The sequence below is a fragment of the Triticum aestivum genome, chromosome 6D (genome assembly GCF_018294505.1).
Source record: "Triticum aestivum cultivar Chinese Spring chromosome 6D, IWGSC CS RefSeq v2.1, whole genome shotgun sequence".
In the NCBI taxonomy this organism is placed as follows: Eukaryota; Viridiplantae; Streptophyta; class Magnoliopsida; order Poales; family Poaceae; genus Triticum; species Triticum aestivum.
Genome location: NC_057811.1, coordinates 274,942,810 through 274,957,572, shown reverse-complemented (window position 1 = coordinate 274,957,572; position 14,763 = coordinate 274,942,810). Strand labels below are relative to the sequence as shown.

Sequence of the window (14,763 nt, the reverse complement as noted above, 5' to 3'; positions counted from 1 at the left end):
AAACAGAAAGAAACAGTCAAAAGAACAAGCGAACATGCACGAACCAGCGAAATAGCTTTTTTTTTTTAGTAACACCAGCGAAATAGCTAGGCAACCAAAAGGAGCGTACACGCACGAGCCAGCGAACACAACGAAACAGCTAGAAAGAAAGAGTGGGCTTCGTACAATGCAGCCCACGAAGGAAGCACGTAGGCGCCGAAACTCCTTACGGGCGCCGGCGCCCGACAAAACCGGAACGGAATCTCCTTACGCTGGACTGCTGGAGCCGCCGATGCGTTATTTTCTCCAGGCCTCATCAGCCCACGACAACGAGACCCGCGTCCGTCCGATAAAACCCTAGCCTCCTCTGCCTTCACTGGCCTCTCATCATCCTATAATCCGCGAATCACCCAACGCACCGCACCGCACGCACACCAACAGCCAAGCGCGCCGCAGAACACCCAACGACATGGCCGTCGCCTCCGCCTGGGCCAAGCCCGGCTCATGGGCCCTCGCCGCCGAGGAGCAGGACGACCTCCCCCCGCCGCCGCCCCCCGTCCCAGCCTCCGACTTCCCCGACCTCGCCACCGCCGCCACCACCAAGGTCCCCAAGAAGAAGAAGGTCCAGCCAGTCTCCCTCGCCTCGTTCAACAGCGCCAAGTTCGTCCCCTCCTCCTCCCGTGGTCCCACCCCGGACATGCTGCTAAGCCTCCCCACCGGCCCCCGCGAGCGCACTGAGGAGGAGCTCGGCGGGGCACGCTGGGGCAACGTGTCTCGCGGCTCCGACGAGCCGCGACGTGGCGGATCTGGCACGGAGGACTACGGCCCGTCCCGCGCCGACGAAGCGGATGATTGGGGTGTGAAGAAGCCGATGGAGAGGAGGGAGCGGATGGGAGGGTTTGGTGGTGATTCGATTTCGTCGCGTGCTGATGACGTCAACGACTGGGTGTCCACCAAGAAGACGGCGCCCTCTCTGCCCATGGAGCGGAGGGAGCGTAGCAGCGCGTTTGGTAGCGAGTCGCAGGGACGCGCTGACGATTCCACGAGCTGGGTCTCCAACAAGAGCTACTCTGCTCCCCCGCCCGCACCTTCGGATGGCCGAAGGGGTGGGTCAGTTTGGGGTTTCAATAGGGATGGTTGTCCAGATGCTGATTCTTGGGCAAGGAAAAGAGAGGAGGTAAGCAGTGGTGGTGGTAGTAGCAGTGCTCGGCCGCGTCTTGTTTTGCAGAAGCGAACTTTACCGGTTGCCGTTGTAACTGACGGGGAGAAGGATGAGGGTGTAGAGGAAGATAAACGAGAGTTTCAGCCCAAAAGCTGGTCTTGCAACCCATTTGGGGCTGCACGCCCACGTGAGGAAGTGCTTGCCGCAAAGGTGGAGAACTTGACGAAGGAGGTGTATGAACGGGAGGAGAAGCTAGTGATTCAACCAAAAGTCAGATCGTGGAATCCGTATGGGGCAGCCCGCCCACGGGAGGAAGTGCTTGCTGGGAAGGGGGAAGATTGGAGGAAAATTGATGAGAAGCTTGAGGCCCTGATGGTGCGTGAAGCACCAACTGAGGTTAGGTCCTCTGGGAGGAGGGGTTCCCCAGTCCAAGGCGAGGAGAACGAGAACGGCGAAGTGCTGGAGAGGAGTACTGACAGAGTGTGGAAGAAACCTGCAGTTGAGGCTGAAGTACTATCTGAACAAGGGTCTGATAACTGATCTCATCCCTCTAAACATTGATTAAATTGCCTTTCCATGGTTGATCATGTCATGTTCTAGTGTTTAGTTTTTTGTTATGGGAATTTTATGTTTTATTCCTGAATTGATTGGTCCTGTTATTGCACTTTATTTTCTAGAGGTGTACGCTAAAAAAACAAATGCTGCTATTTGCTGCCTATTCATCAGCTTGTAAGGTGCCCATGATAGCAACATGATGTGCGTGGTTCATTTGAACATCATGATAGGTTGATTTTTTTTCCTTAAAATGAGAAATGTTTAGAGTAATGCTGTGGTACAGAGTATCAGTACCTTCCTATATCCCTGCCCAGAAATAGTTCCTTGGCCTAAATCACAAAATTGCAGATGTTTTTCTTCCCTTGGCCTAAATCACAAATTGCAGATGTTTTTCTTCTGCATGTCTTTAGCTTGACACATGTTGTGACACAATTGTGTATAATCAGTCTGAAATCTATGTTGTGATCATGTGATGCAAATTTATTTTGTAGTTAAAATATGCTTCTATGGTAGCATTGGTTGAACTAGAAGTGTCCCTGTTTTCATTTGCTTTTGCTGCACTAACATACACACCTTTTGTCATTGATTGATCCCTCCATATATAAACTACTGAAAAAAAATAATGTTCAGGAAATCATTAACTGGTAACTTCTTGGTAAGCTGGAGAGTAGGGGATTAGTAGGCGAATCGGCCAATTCTTCGGCTGATAAATCTGTTAATCTTGGTGACCAACCGAGCAGGGATTAATTGGCAGATATTTTTAACAGTAAGTCCAAATCATTGAATCATGATTAACGCATGGGCCTTTGAAATTCAGCCTCTTGCCAAAGACAAATAAGTATCATTTGGCATCGCCAATTTGATAACAAGACAGAAGGCTATCTAATAATATTTAGCATTCTATTTTTTAGCAACCCTGTGTTGTTTGAGCTTAAGAGTTGTAGGTGTTGGCATCTGCCAATTCAGTTATAGTATCATGGAACCAAACCAACTGTGAAAAGCTGTGGAAATTCTTCAATTATATACTGGCCCTTCAGTATAAATATGCCATAATAAAGTTACCCATTTTCAACTAAACTTCATATCTCAAGGAAATGTCTAGGTAGTATCATTAAAGGTGCCATATACGACCATTCCAATTCCCGGACAGCATGCATGGCACGAATAGTGGGTCAGAATAATGCTTGTGGTTTTTGTTGCTAAGACAATCTTGCTGATGAAACTTTTTCAAGATCATTGTCTACAGTTATTTCTCCAACATGTACTCTTCTCCTGGAGTACAGTGCACTGGCATGGTTCTTGCAACTAGCTGTCACTACAGGGCATATACCCTCTATAGTTTAAATGGAATAATGATTGGTATCCTTAATTCTAGCAGCATATGCTGGCTGTGTTTTGTTAGAACAAATACACCCAATACGCAAAAAAGAGGGAAAACAAATGTACCCAATTTAGGCCAAACTTGCATTTCTCAGGACTTGGAAGTGTCTAGATACCTCTGTCCCAATATATAAGGCGTTTTTGCAGTTCAAAATATACCACTCCAATGCTCGGGCAGCATGCATGGCATCATTGTGGACCAGAATAACACTTTTGAGTTCTGTTGCTAAGAAAATCATGGTTACGAAACTGTACAAAATCAATGTGTACAGTTATTTTCTCCAGCATGTTCTTGCAGTGCACTGACACAGTTCTTGCAACTAGCTGTCACTACTGGGCATGTACCCTGTATCCTTGTTCTAAACGGACTTATGCTAGCTATGTCATTGTCTGGCTTGTTATCTTCAGAATTATTCGAGCGATGTGTTTGTTTGCCTCTCCAGGAGACTTCCTTGCTATTCCAGTCAACCAATTACACAATCCACCTAACCCTCCTTTGGTCGCTTGTTGGAGGTGACTGCTATTTCGTGTGCTTTTATTTAGTACGTATAAATAGAGATGACATGGTCAATTTGAACACCTGTCAATGCAGTGGTCATTGGTTAAATGATCGCATCCACTGTTTTGATCATTGTAGTTAACATTTATGACAACTGTGTATATTAGGGGATGTGATGGTAAAGATAACTTGTGACAAGATCTGGCCAGTCCAGCATGCTTGTTTTGTCCAATAGTATAGGCTTATGGCTATACTATGATAACTCACTAGAAATAATTTTCAAGCGATGTTAAGCTTGTCACCTCAGATATACTCCCTCCGTTCCTAAATACTTGTCTTTCTAGGCATTTCAACAAATGACTACATACGGAGTAAAATGAGTGAATCTACACTCTAAAATATGTCTACATACATCCGTATGTGATAGTCATTTGAAATGCCTAGAAAGACAAGTATTTAGGAACGGAGGGAGTATATACCAATCTTGTCTGAACTATAATTCAACAACAGTCCTGTTGGCAGGGGTTATGATTATTTATTTATTTTTTTGAGAAAAAAGAGAAGATTAATCTTTGATATGCTACTGTATAGTGTAAAGTTGTTTACATCGCAATACCTTGTTAGTTTGTTGGTTATGTTGAGCCTGGTTTCTTGGTTATGTTGAGCTTTATCAGTATAATTTTCTTGTTTTGTGGGATTGGGATGTATGAACGCATAGATTAAAATCGCGGGTGAAGGAGAATTGCGGCTGAGATTTTTGCCGCGACGGTTAAGGAAGGAATGGCACAATCGCCCGCGATAGCGTCGCGATCTCCGGTGTTTTACCGAGCCATGCAAATCGCGGGGCAGTTTGAGAAACGTGATAGCGCAGATTTCGCCCGCGATTTAAATCTTTGTGTGAACGTCCTAGGCTGTGAATGGACAAATGTGCTCACGTCTCTTCTGATCACTTCGGCCATCTCCAATGGGATGCTTAAGATTGTTGCTAGGGGAAATAATCCCCGTAGTTTTGCTAGTGTAGAATTTATTTCCACCCTAAGCCTGGTGTTCAATTTTGCGCCTGGCGCCTGTGTGTTTCTTGTGTATTTTATGCATTGGGTTCTATATATGTATTTAATTAGTCATAGGGATTTTTTTTCATCCCAACGTTGTGGCTGCCACACCAGCAGTTTGCCTATGATAACGTGCTTAGCATTGTAAGTGCGAGTGCATCTAAATTAGCGTACGTCCATTGGAGATGGCCTTCATAGCTTACTAATTTTGTGTAAGCTCGGAGGGAGTATGTTATAAGGTGACGGTGATGTTATTTTCTTCCGTTTGAGATCTTGTTGCAGCTTATTCGAATAGCAAGCATCGTTAGCATCTTATGACGGTCTTCTATTTTTGTGCCAGTATTTTGTTGGTGCTGTATCTGGGATAATCTCTAATGGATGAAAGATTGGTTTTGCAAATGCAGATCAGAGGCTACAGGAGCTGCGCCTGCAAATTAATGTATGGCCTCACATGTTATGAAGACGCTTCACAATTCGAGTCTACTTAATATACTCCCTCCGTTCCCAAATATTTGTTTTTCTAGAGATTTCAACAAATGACTACATATGGAGCAAGATGAGTGAATCTACACTCTAAAATATGTCTACATACATCCGTATGTTGTGCCCATTTGAAATGACTAGAAAGACAAATATTTAAGAACGGAGGGAGTATTAACTAGCCTTATTATTTTTGTTACTCATGTGCGGCAAGAGTTGTAACAAGAGTCATCTGTTTATTTTCTCATCACTGTTTGGGCACATGATAATCGTCACATGGTGTCGAGATTTTTGGTATGGAATTTGTGTTTGTGGGACGTTCATGACAGCTCTTAAGGGCCTCACAATTTATTTGGTCTTTTCTTAAAATCCCTCTCTTTGGCCCAAAACAATTTTTTCTTCCTAATTTGACACTCAAACTTTGACATTCCAGTCTATTTTTGTCACTTACGGTGTTCAGTGTGAGGTAAATAGACCATTTTGCCCCTAGTGTACTATGTGACTGTCCTGAACTTAAAAGTTTTTAGGGTACTTTTTTTTCTTAGCTAAACAGATCTATGCGCACAAAAGCAATAGAAACATGTGCAGTACTTGTATGATCATATTTACTAAATTGGGATCGCGCATTGGCGCGAGGGTGCCAGTCCAAACGCTTTGAAGTATCGATAGTAATCCAGGTTTATCATGTGTATTCATATACGGTAACAATACAATGGAGAAATATTCAATTGTGATGGGAGCGAGACACAATGGTGCTCAATATCGCCATGAAACTGCTCCCACCGTTTTGAAATATATGTCGTTGAAGAAAACATTCTGAGGCCCTGTTTTGAAATGAAGGAATTTACATTGCTACCCCTGTTTTAAATCGCTATCCCCATCGTCGTCTTCCTCCTTTGCTCCCAGGATTTCAAATCGCTTCTCCTCGTTGCCCAGGCGTCCATCCTCCGTCGCTCGCAGACCCCAGGCGAATCCATCATCTAGGTCCCAGGCGCTCATCCTTCGCGCATCCATCATCCATGCGCTCCCAGGTCCCTGCTTCTCCTCGTCGCTCATCACAAGCACCAGCCCCGGGGTGCAGCAGTTTGATCCACGACCATCTCCTGGGCGTGGTCCCTTTAGGCATGATCCACTCCTGGAGTACTCCATGGCTGCTGCTCCTTCTCCTGCAAATCAATTGATCACTTGAGTAATTGAGAAGACCAGAAGCAGTAATTGAGTAGCAACAGCTGTAGCAGCAATTTGACTCAAACTGTTTCATAGCAGCAACAATTTGACATACTCCAACAATAGTAATTGAGTACATCAGTAGAAACAGTAATGCAGTAGTAGCAGCAGACAACAACAACAGTTTGACATAGCAGCAACAGTTCATCAGCAGCAGTTTTACATAACAAACAGTTCAAAGAAGAGAATGAATGTTTGAGTTAACTGAAAAGGTTGCAGTTAATTTTAGTTAAAGGAAAATGTGTACCAAAGAGGGTGTGTACTAAAGACAGCACACACACACACACACAGAGAGAGAGAGAGAGAGAGAGAGAGTTTAAATGAAGCAGGATGAGAAGAGAAGAGAAATTTTAATTACTGCTAGTGCTCAACAGCTACTCCAACAAAGAAATGAAGATAAGAGAAGCTCTAGAGGAGAAGAGAAGAGAACCTTTACTGAAATTCTTTGTACTCCTCAACAACTACTGCTAGAGTACTCTATAGCTCCAGGGAAGAGAGTACTCCATTTATTAGGCCAAAATTCTTTGTACTCCCAGCATATTACTCCAGCATACTGTACTCCCAAATTTTTGTACCTCGACAACTGTATTCAGAGAAGAGAAGAGCTAGCTCAACTACACAAATTACTGGAATACTCCTCTTGTAAGCAGAGAAAAGAAGAGAAGTTGTACTGCTACCGTTAATGGAGTACTCCTCTAGAGCTGCACTGCCACTGTTAAGAAGAGAAGAGAAGAGAAGAGAAAGAGAAGAGAAAGAGAAGAGAAGCTGCCCCAGATCAAGTTTTTGAATAACTACTACACAAGATCAACTACTGCTCTGAAAAATCACTACATCAGATTAAACTTCTGCACCAGATCAAGCTACTGCACCAGATCACCTTTTTTGAATAACTACTCCATTAACAGAAACAAGCTAGTCCAAAATTAACAGTGCTCTGAATATTGTAATTAACCATACACCTTCTCTGTTAGTACACCAGATCAGCTAATCCATTAACAGTAGCTTCATGTGCAAAATTAACACCTTCAATGAATATTTACTGCAAGGAGTACTGTACTTAACAAAACTATAGCAACACTGTAATAATTACTGCAAGGAGTACTGCACTTAAATCTTCAGATGGAGTATGTTGAAGAAACTCTCTTCCTCCACTAACCACTGTCTTTTTGGAGTACTCTAACTACTCCAAGATGATACCGCAAGTCTCCAAGAAGCTACTCCAAGATGCTCCGAGATACTGCAAGTACTGAGTTTATAGAAGAGAGGCCCTACCATGCGTGCAGTCTTGAGGATGATGACGATGTGAGGACGATGGCGCCGCAGCAGATCCGCCGCTCCGGCGCAGCTCCACATCCAGTGATGCTCCATATCCAAAGGGAATTAAAGTGATTGCTCAGAATTGCCAAAGGGCAAGGCAACATATATATACCAAAAGTATGGCAAACAAGACATATTTAGTCATTACCATATCCTTTGGTTCAGAACCCTCTCTTACTATTTACGTCAAAGCAAATAGAGAACTGAAATGTACTTCCTCCATTTTTGTATACAAGGCCACAAAGTCAGATTACAGGTACCAATGTAAAATTTAATGTCTGCTTTACAAGTCAACTTTTATTCTTGTTTACTGGGATCATTAATACTCCTCATGCATGCAAAGAAACTGAGTGGAGGAAGTAGCTGACTGTCACTATAACTGCATGCATACAAGTATTAAACAGGTTGTTAGTACGAGAAAATATCATTAATTTTGCCTCAATTACTGTTGGTGACCTTGTATAGATGCAAAATGTATATTCCATAGTGGCCTTGTATATAAAAATGGAGGGAGTAGCTATTATTAAGTTCCCCACCAACCACAATGGCAACTACAGGTGGCCGTCTATATGAACCAGTTATAGTCACTAAAACATCATGGATCCACAACAAACCAAGGAATAGCAGATTCTAAACCCTTAATTATAATGGATACTTTTCATATTGTACATCTCAACCAGGTAATAGGCTATTCTTATTGCATATTAATGCCCCGTTTAAATCAGTTTGTGACTGTCATATGACCATAATATATTGATCTGAGAAATACCATGATCTAAGTCTAACCATAAACATGAACATACTGACAATATTATTACCTTGTCAACCTGAAACTCTTCAATCTACAATATGGCTTCTCTGCTAGAATTTACTTATGTAGATAATGGGGTCATGTCAAACATTCAGTGATAAGATATTATTTACCAGGTTTTGAGTATCACAATGGGCACCTGAGCCACGACGGCAAGGCAACCACGGCGACGACGGCATCCAGATCAAATCCAAAATCAAAAGGGAGAAGGGGGTGAAGTGAGGGCATGGTCGGACTGGCCGCCGTCTTTCGGCCACGCTCCTCCTCCTCCTACCAAATCCCATGGAGCACCGACACGAGCGGCGTCCTACACTACCGGCGATGGCGAAGGGCGAGCCTGATGGGAGAGTAACGACAGCGTGGCCGTCATCCTCCGCTCCGCTGCCACCTGCCCGCCCATTGTCCAGAAGGTAGCAAAAAAAACCAAGCGCTTACTTAGCAAGGAAATAAGTTACAAAGCCAACAAAACACACATCCTTCAAAGTTCACCTACATTTAGTCTGGTGCATGATCCAAAAAATGCAGTGGTGACAGACAGAATTGGGGAAAGCTTTAGAACAAACTAAAGAAAACAAAAGGAAATGTCCGCTTAATGACTCGGATTAAGCGAGCAACTTAATCACAACAGTCAAAAAATTGTTTATAAAGTGGAGCTGCCCTGGTTATCACTCAACAAGAATGACCATCCAAGGACAAAACAAACATCACGTGATGAAAAAGGATTTTAGAGACAAAGAGGGAAGATCCAACTTGATACCCATAAGTGCCTCGAGCCGATAACTTGCTGGGAGCGAGTCTTTCTAGTATAACAAAGTGCAACTTACTCTTAACCAGATTAAATCAAGGACCAACAACAAACAATAAAAGATCAAGAAAAACTTATATGCAATAAAGGTATGAGAGAGAAGAAATCTTTACATAAGACGACTATGAACACTGGAGCATAAATAGGCAACACGTTTAAATACGAATAAAAAGGGCTCAAGGTTCATTGCATAGAGGGCTCAGATTCGCCTTTCCTTGATCATATAACCTACCCCCGTCATCTCTTATCACCAGATCAATCTGTTTATACAGTGGAGCTGCCCTGGTAATCACTCAACAAGAATGACCATCCAAGGACAGAACAATAAGTATCATAGGATCAAAAAGAATTCTAGAGACAAGAGGGAGGATCCAACTTGATGCCCACAGGTGCCTCGACTGCTCAAAGGCACACTTATTCCAGCCATGGTTAATCATCATCGCCCTAGCAAGAATGGCTTCCAATCGGTGGGGCATGTGAATTACATGCGGTGGCACGAGATATTTCACCGAGGGAGTAACTATTCATTGGTACAGGAGCACGGGTTCAATCCGACGGCTCAGGCCTTCCAGACGCTCAATCCGACGGCCAGAATTACATCAAGGAACCAGAATGGATAGCTGGATGTGCCAAAACGCTGAGAACACACAGAAGCTGTTGCAGTTCTTGTTTCTGGATCACTAGATCAATATGTTCTTACGAGGGTGAAACTGAAGGAAATATGCCCTAGAGGCAATAATAAAGTTGTTATTTATATTTCCTTATATCATGATAAATGTTTATTATTCATGCTAGAATTGTATTAACCGGAAACTTACTACATGTGTGAATACATAGACAAACAGAGTGTCCCTAGTATGCCTCTACTAGACTAGCTCGTTAATCAAAGATGGTTAAGTTTCCTAGCCATAGACATGTGTTGTCATTTGATGAACGGGACCACATCATTAGAGAATGATGTAATGGACAAGACCCATCCGTTAGCTTAGCACTATGATCGTTTAGTTTATTGCTTTTGCTTTCTTCATGACTTATACATGTTCCTATGACTATGAGATTATGCAACTTCCGAATACCGGAGGAACACTTAGTGTGCTATCAAACATCACAACGTAACTGGGTGATTATAAAGATGCTCTACGGGTGTCTCCGATGGTGTTTGTTGAGTTGGCATAGATCGAGATTAGGATTTGATAGAGGCAAAGGTGTCCCGTCTTTCGATGAGATGATGGATATCGCTTTGGTGGAAGTCGACTTTGACGACCCGACTACGAACGTGCGATGATGTCGCGCCTTAGCAATCGCTAAACCAACTCCGAGAGGTTATTGACCACGCCGGAGCACGATCAACCTGACCACGAGGGTCTGTTTCCTGCGAGTAAACGAAGAACAAGCAAGAAACTGAGATTGCAATCTGGATATTGCGAATATAAGATGAAAGCTTTATTGATCAAGGTGGGGTTCTGTGACGGCTTTGTCTGGTCGTTGAACACAAACGAAGTACGCGAAGTTGCAGCTATGGAGAACTTTTAATCTAAACAAAACCCAAAGTCTAAACGACGCCCTAAGGGCTGTATATATGGAGGAAGAGGGGGGAATTTCATGGCCCTTGGGGAAGGGGTCCGAAACCAACCCGATCTCTTGTTTCCCCTCACATACGGACTCTAAAAATAGCCTATACTCAAGTATTTCAAAATTACATGGGCTTGGCCCAATAATAAGGTGACGTAGCACCTAGAATAGCCTCTGGACAAAAGTTATGAAGTAGCATCTTGTATATTTCATCCAAGGCTTCATGCACGCATTATGGTGGCTTCAACGTCCTGAAATCATCACCTGTAACTCCGTTCTTGTTCCCCATGCGCATGCCATCATCTCCATGCTTGTTCTTGCTCCAATGTTCATCCTTCTCAAAGCTAGGCCCTTCATTTGTAAGCATAACAAATGTATCCAATTTAGGCAGCATCATATTCTCATGAACATTAGAATCATTACCAAGAAACGAAAGTACCTGGTAATTTAATTGGCGTGCGCGAGCTCTAGTAATTGGTCCAGTATGTATAGCAGCAGGGGTTGTGGGTGTAATAATGGTATTGATGTCCTCATCAGGATTTGTCACTCTGATTGTCGGAGAGGTATCTCTGGGCCCTCTCGGTAATGCACATCACTATAAGCCTTGCAAGCAATGTGACTAATGAGTTAGTTGCGGGATGATGCACTATGAAACGAGTAAAGAGACTTGCCGGTAACGAGATTGAACTAGGTATGATGATACCGACGATCAAATCTCGGGCAAGTAACATACCGATGACAAAGGGAACAACGTATGTTGTTGTGCGGTTTGACCGATAAAGATCTTCATAGAATATGTCGGAACCAATATGAGCATCCAGGTTCCGTTGTTGGTTATTGACCGGAGAAGTGTCTCGGTCATGTCTACATAGTTCTCGAACCCATAGGGTCCGCACGCTTAACGTTCGATGACGATTGGTATTATGAGTTTATGTGATTTGATGTACCAAAGGTTGTTCGGAGTCCCGGATGAGATCACGGACATGACGAGGAGTCTCGAAATGGTCGAGACATAAAGATTGATATATTGGACCATGTTGTTCGGACACCGGAAGTGTCTCGGAGAGTTTCGGATAAAACCGGAGTGCTGGAGGGTTACCGGAACCCCCCCGGGAAGTTAATGGGCCACCATGGGCCTTAGAGGAGAGAGGGCCGGCCAGGAGGTGGCGCGCCCCCCCAGTCCGAACTGGACAAGGGGTGGGGGCGGCGCCCCCCTCCTTCCTTCTCTCCCCTTCCTCCTTCCTTCCCCTCCTTGTTGGACTAGGAAAGGGGGGAACCTACTCCTAGTAGGAGTAGGATTCCCCCCTGGGCGCGCCCCTTGAGGCTGGCTGGCCCCCTACTCCCCTCCTTTATATACGGGGGAGGGGGGCACCCCATAGACACACAAGTTGATTTCTTAGCCGTGTGCGGTGCCCCCCTCCACAGTTTTCCATCTCGGTCATATTGTTGTAGTGCTTAGGCGAAGCCCTGCATCAGTAACTTCATCATCACCGTCACCGCGCCATCATGCTGACGAAACTCTACCTCGGCCTCAGCTGGATCTAGAGTTTGAGGGACGTCACCGAGCTGAACGTGTGTAGATCACGGAGGTGCCGTGCGTTTGGTACTTGATCGGTTGGATCGCGAAGACGTTCGACTACATCAACCGCGTTACTAAATGCATCTGCTTTCGGTCTACGAGGGTACGTGGACACACTCTCCCCGCTCATTGCTATGCTTCTCCTAGATAGATCTTGCGTGATCGTAGGAAAATTCTGAAATACTACGTTCCCCAACAGTGGTATCAGAGCCAGGTTTAGATGTTATATGCACGAGTAGAACAAAAAGAGTCGTGGGCGATATAGTCATACTGCTTACTAGCATTTTATACTTTGATTCGGCGGTATTGTTGGATGAAGCGGCCCAGACCGACATTACATGACCGCGTTCATGAGACTGGTTCTACCGCCGTGCTTTGCACACAGGTGGCTAGTGGGTGTCTGTTTCTCCAACTTTAGTTGAATCGAGTGTGACTACGCCCGGTCCTTGTTGAAGGTTAAAACAACACACTTGACAAAAAATTGTTGTGGTTTTTTATGCGTAGGTAAGAAAAGTTCTTGCTAAGCCCGTAGCAGCCACGTAAAACTTGGAACATCAAAGTAGAGGACGTCTAACTTGTTTTTGCAGGGCTTGCTGTGATGTGATATGGTCAAGACGTGATGATATATAAATTGTTGTATGAGATGATCATGTTTTGTAACAGTTATCGGCAACTGGCAGGAGCCATATGGTTGTCGCTTTATTGTATGAAATGCATTCGCCATGTAATTGATTTACTTTATCACTAAGCAGTAGCGATAGTCATAGAAGCAATAGTTGGCGAGACGACAACGATGCCTCGATGGAGATCAAGGTATCAAGCCGGTGACGATGGTGATCATGACGGTGCTTTGGAGATGGAGATCAAAGGCATAAGATGATGATGGCCATATCATATCACTTATATTGATTGCATGTGATGTTTATCCTTTATGCATCTTATTTTGCTTAGTACGGCGGTAGCATTATAAGTGTTATCCCTGAGTATGCACCGTTGCTACAGTTCGTCGTGCCGAGACACCACACGATGATTGAGTGTGATTAGCTCTACGTTCACATACAACGGGTACAAGCCAGTTTTGCACACGCAGAATACTCGGGTTAAACTTGACGAGACTAGCATATGCAGATATGGCCTCGGAACACTGAGACCAAAAGGTCGAGCATGAATCATATAGTAGATATGATCAACATAGTGATGTTCACCATTGAAAACTACTCCATCTCATGTGATGATCGGACATGGATTAGTTGATATGGATCACGTGATCACTTATATGATTAGAGGGATGTCTATCTAAGTGGGAGTTCTTAAGTAGTATGATTAATTGAACTTTAATTTATCATGAACTTAGTACCTGATAGTATTTTCCATGTCTATGTTGTTGTAGATAAATGGCCCGTGCTACTATTCCATTGAATTTTAATGCGTTCCTAGAGAAAGCTAAATTGAAAGATGATGGTAGCAACTACACGGACTGGGTCCGTAACTTGAGGATTATCCTCATTGCTGCACAGAATAATTACGTCCTGGAATCACCACTAGGTGCCAAACCCGCTGCAGGAGCAACACCAGATGTTATGAACGTCTGGCAGAGCAAAGCTGATGACTACTCGATAGTTCAGTGTGCCATGCTTTACGGCTTAGAACCGAGACTTCAACAACGTTTTGAACGTCATGGAGCATATGAGATGTTCCAGGAGTTGAAGTTAACATTTGAAGAAAATGCCCGGATTGAGAGATATGAAGTCTCCAATAAGTTCTACAGCTGCAAAATGGAGGAGAATAGTTCTGTCAGTGAGCATATACTCAAAATGTCTAGGTACAACAATCACTTGACTCAGCTGGGAGTTAATCTTCCAGTTGATAGTGTCATTGACAGAGTTCTTCAATCACTTCCACCAAGCTACAAAAGCTTCGTGATGAACTATAATATGCAAGGGATGGATAAGACAATTCCCGAGCTCTTCGCAATGCTAAAGGATGCGGAGGTAGAAATCAAGAAGGAGCATCAAGTGTTGATGGTCAATAAGACCACTAGTTTCAAGAAGAAGGGCAAAGGGAAGAAGGGGAACTTCGAGAAGAATGGCAAGCAAGTTGCTGCTCAAGTGAAGAAGCCCAAGTCTGGACCTAAGCCTGAGACTGAGTGCTTCTACTGCAACGGGACTGGTCACTGGAAGCGGAACTGCCCCAAGTACTTGCCGGATAAGAAGGATGGCAAAGTGAAAGGTATATTTGATATACATGTTATTGATGTGTACCTTACTAATGCTCGTAGTAGCGCCTGGGTATTTGATACTGGTTCTGTTGCTCATATTTGCAACTCGAAACAGGGGCTACGGATT

The 14,763-nt window shown here is 44.0% G+C and overlaps 1 protein-coding gene across 1 annotated transcript; it reads left to right on the top strand.

Moving 5' to 3' along the window:
* The first annotated feature begins 283 nt into the window (after positions 1-283).
* LOC123144629 (eukaryotic translation initiation factor 4B3) lies at positions 284-5,430 on the top strand. The gene is made up of 2 exons (XM_044563832.1): positions 284-1,668; positions 5,032-5,430. Exons 1-2 carry the CDS (start codon positions 449-451, stop codon positions 5,063-5,065), a joined length of 1,254 nt encoding a protein of 417 aa, XP_044419767.1. The 5' UTR covers positions 284-448; the 3' UTR covers positions 5,066-5,430.
* The last annotated feature ends 9,333 nt before the right edge of the window (positions 5,431-14,763 follow it).